The 19,307-nt window shown below is 38.2% G+C and overlaps 1 protein-coding gene across 21 annotated transcripts in view; it reads right to left on the reverse strand.

Moving 5' to 3' along the window:
* Positions 1 to 19,307, reverse strand: part of Cdkl5 (cyclin dependent kinase like 5) — a 201,750-nt gene that overhangs the window by 48,353 nt on the left and 134,090 nt on the right. For all 21 annotated transcript variants that reach the window (XR_013048080.1, XR_013048081.1, XR_013048078.1 and 18 more), the window contains 3 exons: positions 16,025 to 16,214; positions 7,981 to 8,061; positions 2,986 to 3,137 (listed from right to left, as the gene is read on the reverse strand). Coding sequence is in view for 11 of the 21 variants with exons in the window: in XM_076562120.1 (XP_076418235.1) it covers positions 2,986 to 3,137; positions 7,981 to 8,061; positions 16,025 to 16,214 (423 nt within the window). In the remaining 10 variants the exon portion in view is untranslated. The remainder of the gene's footprint in view (positions 1 to 2,985; positions 3,138 to 7,980; positions 8,062 to 16,024; positions 16,215 to 19,307) is intronic.

Genomic DNA, 19,307 nt, shown 5'->3' on the forward strand with positions numbered 1-19,307 from the left:
GAAAAGGGAATGGAGGCTGGGGGTGGAGGCAGACTTCTCTGTCTTCCTGGCCAGGCACCCTGACTCAGGTCCTAGTTCAATCCTTCCACAGGGCTCCTTGTGCCAAACTCTAGCTCCCCTGGAATCATATTTCCTCCCTTTTCCCTGCACGTGAAGATACAGCAATGGCAGAAGTACTCTAACTTCAAAAGAGGACCAGGAAGGGGTGACGAACAGTGAAGAAGTCTCTTAGAGCTGCGAGAACCCTTAGAAGTACTACGACACGAGACCATGTGTGATCTTACACACACTCACAGCAACGGAACAGAAGGGAAGCTATAAAGTAAGGCGGAAGCGGTTGTTAAAAATCCAAACTTGTCATAAATAAACAGCTACTCTTCATGTTTCCATCTCGGGATTAATTGGAAGCTACTGAGCTTTAGACATACAATAATTTCTATGTAGAAAGGGCATCACATTATCTTCACATTGGAGCCCTGCCAAAGCATAACAACAAAAAGCAGCTTTGAAAATTGCATAGATCTCGTCAACACACAACTGCGAAGAATCTGTATTAAACTGCCAGCCTCTTAAAAAGATTTCATGTATAAATCACTCAGTCACTTGTTTGTTTTAGAGACGGGTACTTGTGTTGTCTACATTAGCCTCAAACTGCTCAAGGCTGGCCTTGAATTCACGATTCTCCTGCTTCTACTTCCTGAGTGCTGGAATTACGTGTGTGCACTACTGTCTGGCTATAAATCACTCTCAAATGGTTGGCAGAGTAGATAAATGGATAGACAGTTAATGTGTTTATTTAAAATAAGTTTAAAAGCAAAAATAGCCAGGCATGGTGATATAAACCTATAAACCCAGCACTTAGAAGGTTGAAGGATAGCTGCAAGTTCAAGGCCAGATTGGTACATCCCATAAATGAACAAGCAAGCGGAGACAGAGGCACACAACTATATTAGTAGGGAGCAGGTGGTAAAGCAGGACCATTGAGAGGACTCACAGTCAAAATGACATCACACCATGCACAGGGTGAACGGAACCTTAGAAGAGCCTGCAGGTGACATGAAGTGACTACTGCCTCCTAGAGAGAAAATGACTTGGGATGCGGGGTGACAGTGCATCTCAGGGACAGGGTAGAGGAGTATGTGAGCAACAACCAACAGATAGGGTGTTATGAACACATCTAAAAAGGTCTTAGAAGGCCTGTGTTGAGACACCAGCTAGAATTCATATCCCTGGCAAGATAGGCTTCTGTGGAGTAAGTATGGACCACAGACAAGAGTGGGGAGAGAGGCATCAGACGATGTAAGATTACTAAAAGAGAAACCACTCAGGACCTTCCCTTTTGATATATTCAATATATCGCCAAGACCTGAAGACGAACTCTTGTAGAAATCTTTCTTTCCTTACAATTCCTACTGCCAAGTTAGTCTTTGCAAGGCTAACAACATACAGGTCTCCTCTCAGAGTAGATTATACCAGTGATGACTACACTACAACTCACAAATGTATCACTGCTCTACCAAACTTTACATCATTGGGATAATTTTCTTTGTAAATGTAAATTTGAGAAGTCATGTGCCAATTCAAGTAGAAGGGAGACTAAAAGCCACAAACCAAGCCAGGCAAGATCCCAGAGAAGATACAAGAATAACAGTAACCAGCCAAGTGCAAAGGAGCAACCAAACGATGACAGTTACTTTGAGGCTTAGTATACTACAATCTTGCAGATTCGAACAGTGAACAAACCAGGTAAGAACGGCTGAAAGCTGTGCCAGAACAAGTAGCTGTCTTGAAGAGTAAACAGCTCTGCACCGGTTGGGCTTTCATGGCTAAGTAGAACAAATTGGGGACCAACGCTTCTCCTAATTTATGGATGCCCTCCCAGGCCTCAAAGTGCTATTAAGTATAATTTTCCATATACAGAAGGAATATTTGTGTGTGTATGTGTGTGGGGGGTAGTATTCAAATTTTAAAGGCTTCATTGTTTTTGCTTTCTTACATGAAATAAATTACTTCTACATCCCATATATAAAAATCCTCAGATGCCAAAATTGGGTTCTAGAGGATGAAGGAAGTCAGGGAGGTTGCACAGAAGACCATTCTCCCGGAACTGCAGTGACAGAATTGGGGGATGTCAGTATAGGAAAGGCAATCTAACTGATCCAACAGAGGGGAGGAGGAAGAAGAAGGGGAGGGAGGGAGGAAGAGAGGGAATGGAGAGAGGGAGGGAGGGAGCGAGAGAAGGAGGGAGAGGGAGAGGGAGAGACAGAGACAGAGACACAGAGAGACAGAGAGAGAGACAGAGAGAGAAGAAACAAGTTTTCAGCCAGATGTGGTGACAAGCCTGTAATCCTGGCACTCAGGAGGGAGAGGCAGGAGGAACCAGCCAGCCTGAAGCCTGTTTGATTACCTAATGAGTTTCTCGGGGCTAGGATTACAGGTATGCCCAGGCAGGAAACAAATATTTAAAAATACTATGCTCAAAAAGCGATTTTTAAAACATACTACTTTTAATTACTGACTTCACTCTTTTCATATACTTATTTTTATTAAAAAAAAAACACCTTATTTCTCAACTCAATGATTGAAAGGCAAGAACAATCAAATCACAAAACCCTTCGAAAGAAGCTTCTTCCTATTTGGTTCAGTTGCACTGTCCCCCACAGATGTGTTCAGTGTCTTCTTTTCCTTCCCCTGTCATTTACACAACATCTGCTAGGTCTTAATGCTGGAAACCTCCTGAGTTGCTACCTTTCCAAGGGAACACATAGGTTTTCTTCATCTACTTGTTAAATACAAGAAAGTCTTTAAGAGTCCCACACGACTCTTTAATTATAGTTCTGAATCATGTAATAAGCATGCAGAAGCTATTTTTGAATAAAGAGGGCTTTCCTTCTTTTCTCTAATTGCATAATTTTAGCAGCCACCTCCTCCACCTACTTATAAGACCACGACTGCATTTGTATTTCCTTAGAAGGGAATATTTACCTATTAGACAGTGTGCTGCTTTCCACATGATAAGGTTTCCTTTTCGTTGACCTTGAAGGAGACCGATCCAAAAGTCTCTGGCTTTGAAATGTAGGGTGATTCAAACACTGTTCTGTCAAGTATCTGTCAGCTGGGTCCAACTTCAGTAAATTCTTAGGAAATAAAAGTTTAAGAATGGAAAGAACAAAGTTGAATTTAAACTCCACCAAATACCTTTTCCTCCTAGAAAAGAAATATGTAGTCACTGCAAAATACTTAGCAACAATAGCGCAAGGAAAGAAAAACATCATCCAAATCACCCACAATCTCACAATTATAATCCTCTTGGTAGAAATCTTTCTAGCCCTGCTTGTGAATACCATATATAGTCTTTCTGCTATAATACCGGGATCATGATATACACTTATTTTTATATCCCATTCTTTTCACTTACTTATAAAAAAACATTTTGCAATATAACTTCAATATTTAAAAATCTTTTTAATAAGCATATATTTATATTCTTCATCTTTCTACTGTCTTCAAGATACCCAAGATTCTCTCTGGAGACAGCTCACATCACTAGTTCCCTGTGCATTATACGAGGGATATATCTATATCTATATCTATTCTATATATATGGTATATTCTGCACATACTTTCATCTGATTCTTTTCATTTTACCACAGTAGTTTAAGCACATAACTGTATGTATTTAGTTTCCCTTCCACTCAGCACACAATGTTGAGTTCATTCCATAAAGTGCAGAGCTTTAACTCTGTGTGTATACTTTATACTTTGTTTCCAGAATTCCCAAAAGACAAATAGTCAGGTTGTTTCCTTTTCCTGAACCATCTGGCAACACACTATCTCATAATATGCTTTTTGGGAAGGGTGGAGTGCATTACAACTAAGCTACATCCTCAGACCTTTCAAGGCTTTCAATGATTGTGTAGAAGCTTGTGCTATGGGTCTATCATGATTTACTTAGGAAGCATCCTACTATTAGACATTTGACTGATAGCCACTTTTCACTACTATGATTGATGCTATGAAAAAAACACACTTGAAACCTAATGGATTCTTAAAGGTGGCACTGGTAGGTACGCAAAGCTTTAAAGAATCTTTCCTCCATCCTGCTAAATTACCACTTAGGGAGGTTGTCTCAAATTATGCTCCTCTCACAAAGTATAGGAGCCTATCAATTTCTAGATACCCTCACCAACAACAGGGATTCTCATTCTTCTCAGTAGTTGGAAATCAGATCAGATATTTTAAAAGATACTATCTCACAGCTGTTTGCTTAAAATTATTTTATGCGTGCGTGCGTGCGTGCGTGCGTGTGTGCGTGTGTGTGTGTGTGTGTGTGTGTGTGTGTAGTTGCCCTCAGAGGCTGGAAAACGACACGATCCCCCTGGAACTGGAGTTACAGGTGGCTGTGAGCCATCCAATATAGGTGCTAGGAACTAAACCTGGGCCCGATGCAGGAGCTGCAAGTGCCTTTAACCCCCGCATCATTGCTTCAGTCCCTCTTACAGACACTGTCCCTCCTATCTTGGGCTGTTAGCAAGGCTGAACACTTTTACATGCTTACCAGTTACTTACATATTCTCTTCATGTACTTTCCTGTGTCTGCGCTATCTTTACTTAGTTCTGAATCTTCTTTGTTCATTAAGGCACTAACCCTCTGTTTTATGTTGAATGCACTAGAACTTTCACAACTGAAATGTTTTCACCCAAAATTGTTTATCTTATATGGACAGGATTTTTTTTATTTTGACTTATAAAATGATCAAATATCTTTAAAAAATAACCAACATACACAGCATAATGAAGCACAAAATTCACTCTTCTAGGTATTTGTTATTTTCTCTCAGAAAAAGGAGGAAAGGTAAAATTCCATCATTTACAAATTCACTTCTAGTTCAGTTTGGTCTTATCCATAATTAACATTTTTAGTTAACTAGTGAGAGCAAATTTTCTCCCAATAAGCCAGACTTCAATTTTAACCTAGCATCACAGAACATTTCAATTCTGGTCCTACCAGATACTGACATATTCATCTTGATCCAAAGATTCTAATTATTGAGACTCAACCACTAATTATGCTCTGGTGAATTTATGTCCATATTAATTCAGACACAATTGCAAACTTAATTCTTTCCCCCCCTTATTATAGAACAAAAACTGTGATGGTTTTAACTAGTATTTCTAACAGCTACCATTAAAATGGTTTCAAATATAAGATGCTAATTAAAAAGAAAAATCAGCCTCCAAGAAGTCTTTTTAAATTCAAAACACCGATGACCTTTCAGAAGTGTTGGTGCTGTTTTAACTTATTTGATAGCATGTAGAAGTTACTGTACATATAAAAACTGTATTCATATGCTATGAGTACAATTACTCTAAAGCATGAAGACCACAAAAGCAAAGCATGAAGTTTATCTAGCTAACAGTTAAAAAATTAGCATGTGTGTGTGTGAGGCATCCTCATTTTTTAAACTAATGTAAAACAAATACAATTATTGTAGTTATTTTTTAAATTATTAAGGGCATTGGTGTGCATTAATTCCAGTGCTTGTATCTTTGCTAAAGTGGCAGCTATAATAAGGTACCAAATGAGATAAACATTTTAAGTATTAGATGTGGACATAATTAGCATACATTTAGGGAGCAGCAAAGAGGCTAACTAAAAGGACAATGGGGGCTTTCCATCTTTAAAATTCACCTCCAAAAAGAGATAAAAAGAACGGTGATATGTGTGTGTGTATAATTCTATAATAATTAGGCAATATTAATCAGGGACAGAAATCAAAATCATGGTTTCTGAAGGAGGCGGAGTGGGCCAGGAGGGTAAGACCTAGGAAGGACCCAAAGGAGGCTTCTAGGATATTAACTAAGTTTCTATGTCTCAATGCAGGTAAGGTAACAAAAATATGCTCACATTTATAAAAACTCAGATGTGTAGACATAATTTGAATGTGTAGTTCATATGTGTGTGTGTGTGCATATGCATATGTGTGTTTTGCATGACTGTATGTGTGCACACTTATTTGTACAATGCCTGCAGTAGTCAGAAGAGGGTATCTGATCCCCCAGAACTGGAGTTAAAAATGGTGTGAGCTGCCATGTGGATGCTGGAAATTGAGCCTGGGTCCTGTGGAAGAGCAGTCAGTGCACTGAGCCATCTCTCTAAGCCCCTGGATTTGTATTTCAATAAAAACACTTGCTTTCTTTTAGAGAACAGTGACAATAAACATATTACTTTCCAAACCCTTCCAGATAGCCCTCTTCACTCTCCTTTAAATTCATGGCCTCTTTTTCTCACTAATCATCATTGCATTTTAACTAAAGAAAAAAGCCAGGAAACATAAAATTGTATTTAATTCCATTTTTCTACTCTGTTCTAGTTATATTTTAAAAGTTACTAAATGAGTAAGGCCCAAATTGACAAGTATTGGCTACATGAAAGAAGGTATTGGCAAAACCAACTGATTTTCCTAATAATTTATGCTGAATTAAATTGAAAGAGTGTTGGGGAGTCATTAGAAAAAACTAGCAGTTCTCAATCTGTGAACAACATCAGTGCTTTATTAGAGCTTCATACAACACAGTATTTGGTAAATGTTGAAATAGAAATGCTTTACTGTAAGACTTCAGAAATCCTTTATAGGTTAATAAAGTCTGTGCATCTCTAGAAAGGTTATATGGTATGTGGCTCCTCCTAAATGCCAGAGCCCTCCTTCCACATCTGCCCCTACACCTACTTACACTGTTCACTGGGACAGATGGGAACATACCATAAAACACAGCAAAGTTCTAAGAACACAGCTCAGTAACTTGCCACCATGCTAAACATGCCTTTTACAGTTTCTGCACACAGTGTAGCTGCCACATTTTGACAGCTGAATGAATGAGCATAAAACAAAACTGATTCACAATCAAGCATTGAAGTTCTACTCTCAAACAATCAATGTCTGCCTGTACATTTACTACCTGCAACAAAAAATGGGAAACTACGAAAAATAGTTTTCACTCAAGGGACTACCGTCTAGTGAGGTGGAAAAATCTTTATTTGCTTGCTTATTTTTGAGACAGGGTCTTTGTAGTTCAAGCCAGCCTCAAACTTAGAGAGGTCCTCCTGTCTCAGCCTCCCAAATTCTGAAACTACAAGCATGTGCTACTATACCCAGCAAGAAAATCTTTAATAAATAATTTTGGGGCTGAAGAGGTGTCTCAGTGGTTAAGAGCACTGCCTCCTCTTCCAGAGGACCTGGGTCTGATTCCTAGCACCCACATGGCAGCTCACAACAGCCTTTAGCTCCAGTCCTAGGAGATCTGATGCCTTCTTTTAGCCTCTGTAGGCACTGCATGCCATGGTATAAAGACAGATATGCAGACAACACACACACACACACACACACACACACACACACACACACACACACACACACATCTTTAAAAAAAGGATTTTGAGGATTTTTTAGTAGTTTGGAGTAGGATGTCTTTTGACAGGAAGAATGAACACTCAGGTCATCATGTTAGTAGTGATCCTGATACATCTAAAAAAAGTCAGAAAGAGCAGTCTGTCTAGGGGAGAAGAGGTCCAGTCAGAGAAAAAAAATTAAATTCACTGATTAAATCTGCATAAACCATGAGTAGCCTTCAATGTTGTATAAAAATAATTGAAGAACCTTTTTGTCTTACAACATTCACTTTAAGATTTGTTTTAAAATGTAAACATGAGTAGTTCTTGAGTGCCAACAGATTTTCATCATTCTGTCCATTTTAGGAAAGTAATTTAGGGATTACATGCTCTTCTGTAGATGGACTGAGACAACACCAGATTCCTGTTGCAATTACAAACAAATTACATGCCTTTTAACATGACATACTCCCCATTAATCATCTACTAACAAAACATTTAATTCATAAAAGCAGGCTATGGTCCCAAGTAGGCAGAGGAGAATCCACAAACCAAAGGGCTTTTTTTTTTTAGAAACATACTTTTCTTACCTTCATAAGGTCGAGTAAAACACTATTTAAAATTCCAAGGTATCTTCTCTCTAATGACTGAGGATGGTTAACAGCCGGAAACTGCAAGGACAACACAGTATGGATATTAGCATTTGGGGAAGTATATGTGTACATACATTTGTGGGGGTTACACAAGGCAGCATTTGGACAGAAATCATTGCCCTTGTGTCAATCCAAGTCAAATTACTATTTGTATATTACTTTTTGTGTCTATATATTTTAGATATGAATTAATAGGACCAAATATTAAATATTGGGAAAACTTACAGGTAAAAGATGATATATAAAGCTAGATAGACAATATTAAAGCTCACAAAATGAATAAAAGTCTGAGCCTGTATATTTAATAGAATCTTGTCTGCTTATACAACAACTTGCTTCTAAAACAACTTACAGACAAACTGTGTGTTTCAACAGACAATTCTCAATACTGACAGACTGGAGAACTAACAGAAGGGCCATGATATGATATCGTATAAAGATGTATTGACTTTTCCACAAGAATATGTCATTTACTCCTGAAAACAGAGGCATAAGAAAGGAAAAAAGGCAGCAAGAGGCCAGAACATGAAAGGCTCCATTTGAAATAGTGAATTTAGGCACATGTCCTATTATTGTTTTGAATATACTCTTCTAATGATTTACATTAAAAATCTTATGTTAAAGTTGTAACAGAGGGCAAACATAGGCACCTATATCAACAAATGCATTTCTAAATAAAGTAAGGGGTTGGTGCTTATTTTGATGTTGTTTCTTTCCTTCTACCTATTTCCACTTGGCAATAACTTGAGTGGTATTGAAGCAGTGGGTAAGACACTGGCAGAAGCCAAGCATTTATACACCTTCCAAATGTTGAGTGCTAGTTTGCTTTGCAATACATATTTCCTTTATACCAACATAGGAACAGTTCAAAATACAGAAATCTTTAAATATACGGAACAAAAGGACAGAGGAACTAATTCTATAGTAACATCAAACAAAATATTAAGAAATAGTTATGCTACCATTCTCACATTATATTCTGTAGGGCAAGAGACACACTTGAGAAATGTGTTGCCTGGTTGAAAAGGAATTAACTGTGCATCTGTAAAAGAGAGGCTAAAGCCAGGCATGGTAGCATACACCTGTAGTCTCAGCACTCACGTGGTTGAGACAGAAAGATCTTGGGTTCGAGGTCAGCTTGAGATACATAGTGAGAACTTATGGCTGCAGAAGAACCTGTGGCTATCTTGCACTTGTGTACCACATACTCTTCTTTTCCTTCCCCAGGGATGACATTTCAGTGATAAGATAATTAACTATGAAAGCTAAAAGGTCTTAGAAAGATCAGAATAAACAAAATTGACCAGGACAGGGAGTTTTCTGTGAGATTGTGTCTCCTAGGAATGTCAGAAGCTATATGCATAAAGTCTCACCAACATGACTGTCCAAACATGAATTGAACAAGGAGGACGTCAGTAGACATGCTAATGTGGACAAGGAAGCTCACATGGCTTCAGCGCTGTACAAGGAACTACAAGTAACTAAGGAATGTTGAGAGCAGGAGAAATAGTTTTTCCTAGCGAAGAGTGCAAAAATTTGTTATACCATGCCAAACTTTGGTGAGCCTTGAAAACATACATACAAGTAACAATATATAGATGGAGCAGGTTATAAATACACACGGACACAGACAGATACACACACACACACACACACACACACACACACACACACACACACACGTCCCAACAATTAATGGAAAAGGAGGCCATGAATATGAAAGAGCAAGGACTGGTACATGGGAAGGCTTGGATGAAGGAAAGGGAAGGGAGAAATGATACAATAGTTTGGAGGGAAGGGAAAATGATGCAATCACATTATAATCTTAAAATATATAAAAAAATTAAATTTTAAAAAACAACCAGGCAAACTCCCAACTTAAAAAAATATAATGTATATGCTGCTGAATGAAATCTGTTATTCTAATATGAGATAATTCAACAAAGAGCCAAAGCTGGAGCACACAGTTTAAAACTATACCCTAGGTTTTTAACTTTCCTAATCATTTGGCTAATAAAATACAATGTGAGTGAGTACCTCTTTACTGAGCACTATCTACACATTGCATGCTGGTCTGGGAATTTGGTCCATTTTCAATGCTAGAGATGGAAGCCAGGGCTGCAGGCATGCTAGGCAAGCACTCTACTATGTAGGTATACCCTGGCCCTTAGGGGATTTCTCATAGATCATTTCATCTTCATCACAACCTATCACTATTTCACATGTGAAGAAAAGAGAGACACAAGAGAATGAAATAGCTTCTGGAAGTTATTGAAGGTAGGAAATATAGAGACTCTAATGTTCTACTTCCATTATGGCACATCAATAATTACTTTTCCAAATAATGAATATAAGTAGAATGGCATGTTGTGGACTTTCCAGTCTCTATACAAGTGGATCACGCTGGATTTGTTCCTGGTTTGCAGCAAATGCAGTTCATAGACCCTATGTGCTTTGCTATCAATCACAGACAATCTCAAAATATATCATAAAGGAAAACTTTTCCCTCAAAAGATATTTAAACCTCTAAAGAGACTGCACTAATTTTGTTAAGCTGCCATGAACACTTCAGACTGAAATGCAAACATAGTAAAGTCTACAAAAATGCCCCCCTGAAGCAGCAGCCTCCCCAAAGGCTATTTACAAACAGAGCTGTCACAGGCTATCTAGCCTTCTACAGACACTGTTGTTTAGGGGAGGTCTGTGAACAGACAAGACTACAGACAAAAGAGAAAAAGATGATTTTTGTGGGTCCTCTAAATTTGAGTGCGGCCTCTACTTCAAATGTGATTTATTCTTCAAAGAGCCACCTTAAATTTCAAATCTGCCATAAAGCTGTTCTAATGAAACACCAGATATAATTTCTAACTTTCCAGAATGTGAGACATGCTCATGGTCCAAATCTAAATGAAATATGTTAGAAGCAGAATAATGAAGTGGAATGTAGTGTATTATGCTTTCCTATAAATTTCTAGTTTACTAATTGATTCAGTATGAAATTCTTTTTGTGCTTTATACTAGTAGTTTGGGTTTTCTTTTCCTCTGTGAAATTCTCATATCTGTGTGGCATAAGCATAGCCTATAATACCTGCACTGGAGATGTTGAAATCATGAGGGCAAGGCAATCTGAGCTACAGAGAGTTTCAGGTCAGCCCTGGATATTTAGTAAGATCCTGTCTCCAAAAACCAAAAACAAAAATTTAGCATCTATTAAGAACTAAAAAAACAAAAAACAAACAAACAAAAAAAACCCACTAGACACCCAAACCCCAGATCATTCAATCAACAAATGGGTAAATGAACTGAATACATTTCTCAAAAGAAGATATACAAAAAGCCAATAAACATTTTTAAAAATGCTCAACAACCTTAGCTATGAGGGAAATGCCAATTAAAAGTGCCTTGAGATTCTATCTTATCCCAGTCAAAATTAAGAAAATGACAGCAAATGCTGGTGAGGATGTGGGGAAAGAGGAATTCATAGTCAGTCACTGCAAATAGGAATGTCAACTTCTGCAGCTACAGGGTCCTCAAAAAAGCTGAAAACTACCATCTGACCTATCAGCTATATCACTCTTGGGTATCTGCCCCAAAGGAATTGACAATGGCATACCACAGGGTTACCAAAATATCCATATTTAATGCAGCACTATTCACAATTGCAAAGATACAGATCCAGCCTAGATGCCTACCAAAGATGAATAGAAAAAACATGACATATATGCACAATGGAATCTTATTTAGTCATTTTTGAAATTGAAACTATGTCAGCTGTAGAGAAATGGATGAATGGAAGATAATCATGTGGAACAAAATAAGCCACATTTGAGAAAGCAAAAACAACCTTTCCTTTCACACGTGGCATATAGATTTTACTATGAGGCAGAAAGAAGCAGTCTGGACAGAGCAGGGGATGAGACAAGCCAGGATAGTGGGGAAAGAAAGAATATATCACGTTTTCTCTTGTATGCAGAATCTAGATGTGTGCGTCTCTCTCTCTCTCTCTCTCTCTCTCTCTCTCTCTCTCTCTCTCTCTCTCTCTCTCTCTCTCTCTCTCTCTCTGTGTGTGTGTGTGTGTGTGTGTGTGTGTGTGTGTAAAAAGCAAGAAGAGAGCCAGGCAGTGATGGTGCACGCCTTTAATCCCAGCACTCGGGAGGCAGAGCCAGGCGGATCTCTGTGAGTTCGAGGCCAGCCTTGGCTACCAAGTGAGTCTCAGGAAAGGCACAAAGCTACACAGAGAAACCCTGTCTTGAAAAACCAAAAAAATAATAATAATAAGCAAGAAGAGGACTATTGGGGGGGGAGGTCTGCTATGGATATCGCTCTGTATGCTGTGAATGTGTTGCTCTGATTGGTTAATAAATAAAGTGCTGACTGGCCAGTAGCCAGGCAGGAAGTATAGGCGGGACAAAGAGAGAGGAGAATTCTGGGAAGAGGAAGGCTGAGTCAGGAATCACCAGCCAGACACAGAAGAAGCAAGATGCAAAGGCAGAACTGGGAAAAGGTCCCAAGCCACATGGCTAAACATAAATAAGAATTATGGGTTAATTTAGGTGTAAGAGCTAGTCAATAGCTAGCCTGAGCTAATGGCCGAACAGTTTTAATTAATATAAGCCTCTGTGTTTTTACTTGGGACAGCGGGGCCATGGGAGCCAGGCAGGACCAGAAAAACTGCAGCTACATAGGTCAAAGGGGCCAGCAAGAGAGGGGATGGGGAAGGGCAATGAGGATGGTAAATAGGAGCAAGATAGAATGATACACATGCATGAATACAAAGACAATTATTTTGCATGTGAACTAAAAGAATAGAAAAAATAAAGTTGGGGGGGATAAAGAAAAGAAAACATCTTAATTACTTAGTTTCTAAGTTATTAAGTAGACCTAGAAATGTCAAAATCTGCTCACCATTCAGATTCTGTGGCACAGACCTTCTAACCAGGCCTGTAATAAATCAACTAGCAGACCAAATTTAATGACATTACAATCCTGCAACCAACGATTTATTTAATACTATGCAATCTAGGAGATACCATTTTAGGTGTGCTATATAAATGGAGCAGTTTCTTTCCTAAAGAAGTCATGAGTCTGGTGAGGAGGCATATTTGCAAACAGCTACTTAATTGAGTATTAATGGGTATGACAAAAAAGAAAAATGTGATCAGAGTGCTATAGGAACTTAAAACGACCTAGAGGAATCCTCTAGAAGGGAGTCACAGGGTTCGAGGTCAGTGCCCGGAGCACTAGAGATGTGTAGTCCAGCACTACAGAAGACACATGTCATGCCAAACAATTGTGTGAGGTTCTCAGTGGCCTGAGAACATAGGAAAAAAAGCAGGACAGGTGATGATGAGGCCAGAGGGCCTTTAATGCTACCCTAGAGTCTAAATTTTCAACAGAAATCACAGAAAGTTTTAAGCAAAAGGGAGACAGCTTTCAATGTGTGATTAGAGAGAAAGTTTAAGAGATCAGTTTGGAAATAAAGCTCAGGTAAGGTTGATGGGGTGAAAGGAACATTAGAGGCAGAAAGGAAATGCAATTGACTCTGAGTGCTGATGGCACAGACTGACTCGGCCATTCAGTGAATATCTACCACACACATGATGGTTAAGTGTTCACTGTCAACCTGACCGAAATCTAGAATTTCCTCTGGGCATGTCTGTGTGAGTTATCTAGATTAACTTAACTGATGAAGAAAGGCCCATTTTAGTTGTGGGCATGACCATTCCTGGACTGGATAAATTGGAGAAAGGGAACTGAGCAGAAGTTTGCCCCGCTCTGCTTCTTGACTGAAGATAAAATGTGACCAGCTCCCTCAAGCTCCTCCAGTTGTGACTTCCCTACCACAATGGACTGTAACCAAAACTGTGAGCCGAAATAAAGCCCCCTCCCTTAAGTTGCTTTTATCGGGGTATTTTATCACAGCAGCAGGAAAAGAAACCAAGACAATGTATACTAGGTTCTATGTTTAGTGTTCCAGCATCTAGTATAACATTAAACATTAAACTGATAACATATGCGATTTCCGTCCGTGGGAAACTTAGGAGCTAGCAGAGGGAACGCTGACATTGATAAGGAACAATTAAGCAAAGAGATGAAATAATTCCATGTCATGTTAAGTGGTGTGATGGGAGAAAGAAAGGTACGATAGCGGAGAGAAGGGACTGCATAGAGGACTGTCAGAGGGAGGAGAGAGTCTTGGGTTGAAATTACAGAACGAGAAGGGGCATGCAAGGCAAGAGTGTTCCCAGGAGAAGAAAGCACTAGTCCCAAGTTCATGAAGTACCAAAACCTTGGCATGCCTATAGAGGTCAAAGAACAGGCAAGTGTGGTGAGAATTTGAAGGGAGGCGAATGGAGACAGGTATGAGACAAGGTCAGGAAACCAAAGGCCCCCGTCATGCAAATCCTCACAGGCTATGATAGACAGTATGGAATGCTTCTCAGTGAAAACAGAAATTCAGTAATCACGACTACCTTTATGTTATTTGTGAATATAATACTTGCCTTTCAGTTAGACCAAGAACAGGTCCTATTTATTGACACATTTTCAGCATTTTCTAGTATGAGAAATGTTCCACGACTGTTAAATTAATTTGATGAACTACATACTATTTGTAAACTAATCAATGGTCACGATTTGGCTAATACAAGCAAAACTAAAAGGAGAAAAACTAGTCTTCAGTAACTTAGGCGCATTTGGAAGAGGATGTGAAAGGAGAAGGAGAGAGAGGAATGAAAAACTATTATAGATACAGCTCACTTTGTTCACTTCTTCCAAGTGTGCTGATCTCAGCAGGAGCTGGGGCTGTGTTGTACATTCACATGTGAGCAGTAGTGTTCTCAAACAGAAACTAACTGAGGCCCAGAAAGTCAAAGATAAAAAACATAGTGCTTTACAAAGGGCAAGTGACATCATGAACTTGTCATACCAGGATAGGTGATGGTTGCGAAGGGAAGCAGAGTCATTTTCCTTCGGGGACATATCTGCTAGTAAGTCACTCACACACACATGGGAAGTACCAACTGGACTCACATGGTTATCAACAACAACAAGGACGAAAATAACACAGGACACGAAGTCTAGAGGGAGGTGAGGTAGGGAGACCCTAGGGCAAGTTGGAGGGAGGTAATGGTGGTTGGACATGATTGAAATATATTGTATGAATATACAACGTTTTCAAAGAATAAAAAAAAATACTTAAAAAATCATAATAGCATGGTTTAAGAATTATACATTTGTACTGGAAAAGAAAAGAAAAGACTAGGTACGATGAAATTGTTTAATAGTTTCTACAATGACTACAAATTGACACACTGGCTGCTTTTGGGGTAGATGGAAATAAGGAATAGTCTGTAAATCACTTGTCATTCTCATTCTGATGAGGTAACTCGGGCAGTTCCTCATTTGGGCAAAGTTCATGGTTTTGAAAATGGTTTCCATTATATTTTCAGCAAACAAGTCTTTCACTAAGGTAGCAAGTCTAAGAAAATCTGTCCAAGTCAGACTTCTACAGAGATTTAATGTTCCACTGTCAATGTATAAGAAATATCTGTGGAGCAGTCCCTCTAAATATGTAGGATGCAAGTATTCCTGGCCATCTTCAAGTCATCACAAATACATTCACCTAAGTAAACAGCAGCACATTTCTATCTTTTTGAGATGCTTAATATTTTGAATAAAGAGACAGTATGAGATAAAGGTTTGGAATATAATAATATACATACTAAAAAGATTTTGAAAAACCCAACTTTACAGATTAGAAAAAAAGACATTAGCAGCTCCTGCTTTCCAATTGTGGCTATTTTTAAATTTCACAATTACTATTTAAGATTCAGAAATAAAATATTACAGTGAGAATTAAAAACACTGTGATGGGAAGGGAAGAGTATGCAATGTATAGCTTAGAAATCCATTATGCAATGAACAGCATGTGAAATACTGCCAGACTGATTCCATTTTGGATTTTAGCAAAGCCTCTTACCCGGAGCCCATGGAAACGAGGATTACTATAGAAGAGCTTCATCTGCTCAGATGGAAGTGGTCCTAGCACCTTCTGAATAGTAAAGAGTTGGTCAATTTCACTTTCTCCAGGAAATAAGGGCTGTCCATCACTCAGCTCCCCAAGAATACAGCCCACTGACCACATGTCCACAGATTTTCCATAGGGAGCTCTGAAAAGCAAAAGAAGAGACGAGCTTAGCAACCAAAGACACAAAATGGTTTAATAATTCTCAACTTATTTTGGACCAATTTATGATTTAAAATATGCATGTACTTAAGGAATTTAAAAGGGCCACTGGCAAACATAAGACTAGAAATAAGGAATTAGAGCTATCTACATAAAAACTCTGAACACAAGTCTATAACCCACCCTCAAAAAGAAATCAATTTAAACACAATTGAGTTAGTATATACTGATTTGAAATCTGTGTCTATCTTGACACAAATGGCTTTAATAAACCCTAATGTAGTGTACACAGTGGGTGAGAACACCTCACTTAGGGAATGAAATGTTCCCAAGAAATATTTTCAAATAATGATACTTTAAGCTTTAGTCTGGTAGAATGTGCCATTGCCTTATGTACCTTAAACAAATACTGAATGTCATTTCACTTCTGATTGCTCAGTATCACAATTTCCAACAGCTAAGATGAGTTATGTGAATATAACTATTTTATATAAGGCATTCTGATAGTTACTTCTCTCGTTTTTCTTTTCTTTTCTTCTTTTTCTTTTTCTTTGGTTTTTCAAGACAGAGTTTCTCTGTGTAGTTTTAGTGCTTGTCCTGAATCTTGTTCTGTAGACCAGGCTGTCTTCAAACTCACAGAGATCCGCCTGGCTCTGCTTCCCAAGTGCCGGGATTAAAGGCATACGCCACCCCCACCTGGCTTCACATAATGTTTTCATGTACTTAAGGGTTTGTAGCTCTCTTTTAGGACCTAAATCACTAGAGAGAGAGCTTTACAAAGAGAGTTTGCTACAAATGGAGGCCATAAATGAAAATCTAAGGCCTTATAGCTTGGTACCTAAAGCCTAAAATAAGTTATTTATGACAGATTAAACAAAAACTATATGTACAGTTTCAAACATAAATAATCCAAGCCTTAAAAAGGGAAAGCCAAAATAAGATATGTGAAAAATAATTTCAAATGAAATTCTAGAATGCCATAATAATAATATAAAAATTTAAACTAAAGCACTATTAGCATACAGAATATATTTAGGTTAATGTAAGTTACTGTAACAATAACTCAGTATTTCATTTATCTCATTTCCTTCTCACACACAAAAAATCTAAAACTATGAGGAAAGCTCATTTAGACATTTTTGGTAGCTTTCTGGGCAATTAATCATATTGATTTTAAAAATACTATTTGAGATAAAGAAAACCTGTCATATGGTACTAGATTGAGAAACCTATGGAAAAAGCTCATGCTTATGACAAGCTATTTTAATCCTATCATCTAATTTGAATACTTTATGCAGCTGAAACTATTTTGGATATCAAGGACAAAGTCCTTGGAATGTATAAACACGTAGACTCTTAATATAAAACCAAATACCAAGTGATTTCAATGAAATTTTTACAGAAATAGTATGGTACTTAAACTAGAACATGACAATCAATTCAACTGAGCTCAAGTTGGCTGTGCTGTGCTCATCTAATTTTAGCAACTATCAAACATATCTAAAGATAACGTCAGTTTTCCAATGGGTACCATTAGAGAACAAACGTTCTCTACAAGATTCACAATAAAGCTATCCTCACAATACATTCCGCAGGTCTATTTTATAGATGAAAATCACATTTTAAAGACTTCTGCCATACTTGGGCTCTTGCTTGCAGTTCAAAGAATGATCTACTTCCTACTCTTCATTGGCAAATAGTGTCCTGTAAATTCAAATTACAAATCCCTCAAAAGAGTATAATACAGTCCAGTGATCCACAAAGGCACTCAGGAGAAATGCAGATGGATACAAAGAAAAACAATCCTAAGTCCAAGATCAAAAATAAGCACAAGAAGCTGAGCCGATGGCACAGTGGGTAAAGTGCTCGCTAAGTAAGCATGAGAACACGAGTTGTGATCCCTAGCACCCACATAAACATCTGGGGGCAGCAGTGAATGTTTGTAATGCCAGCACTGGGAAGCAGAGACAAAAGGATCCTGGGGGCTCACTGGCCAGCCAACCAAATGAACCAAAAGACCCTGTCTCAAAGAAACAAGAACAACATAGGAAGACACCCAATGTCAATCCCTGACCTTTCCATATGCACTCACGGTGGCGTGCACACACACACAGATGCACACACAAATTAACACAGAAGTCTATAACTTGGTCCATTCAAATGATGGGACAATATGGGGACTAACCATAATTTGCTTTGCAGGATAAATCAAGCTTTTGATTTAAGAGAATAATAAAGATTTTTAAAACATCAGTAATTTTTATTGACCCTTAGATCAGCAATAAATCAAGAATTGCATCAGACAGTGGCTGGTAAACATTAGAAAATGAATAGTTAACATCCAATAAACTCTCCATGAGTAGTACATATAGTCACTAGTGCTATCCAGAAGAACTACAGAAATTTACATCGCTATTACATAAAAGGTATCTTTTAGGAATTAAATTTCTCATATTCCCCCAGACACATATATGTGACATGCAAGAAATGTGGTAAAACCTACAATTTGTGTAGTTTTCATTATTTACCAACATGGCTAATTTTAATTGTTAGAGTGTTTTCTTTCTCTGTTACTGGGTTCCAAAGAAGGAACTCTGGTTAAGAAAAATGAGAAAACACTACAGCTAGGGTAGGCAGAAAATTCTTAATGAAACTATGTGATGGAGATACAGACTTCAGGCTCCCTCTTGGCTGTAAAGTTAACACGTACAAAAAAGAAACTTTTTAGAAGATTTTCTGGTACTATCAGATGAATGACAGGACACTAAAAGTGGAAAGGTGGGTAAAGTGGATGAATGTGGAAATGAGGCTGAAAAGAATCAGCAATGCAGGTCTAAATGTGCATAACCATTTATCATCAAACAAGATTTACATTGTTCAGAAGAAAACTGAAAATTGGTTCAGTATTCACCTCATGTCTAGCTAAGTGGCTGAATGTAAACTCAAGTATGTGTCTAATGTGTCAACAGATAAAAGAGACTGTCAAACCATCCCCTTGTAAGTCATCTTTAATATCATTATCTTCTATCAAGAGGTAGGATTTATTTCTCCACACTTTGAACTAGGGTTTGGTCAA

This window comes from Peromyscus maniculatus, chromosome X (assembly GCF_049852395.1).
Source record: "Peromyscus maniculatus bairdii isolate BWxNUB_F1_BW_parent chromosome X, HU_Pman_BW_mat_3.1, whole genome shotgun sequence".
Taxonomy (NCBI): Eukaryota; Metazoa; Chordata; class Mammalia; order Rodentia; family Cricetidae; genus Peromyscus; species Peromyscus maniculatus.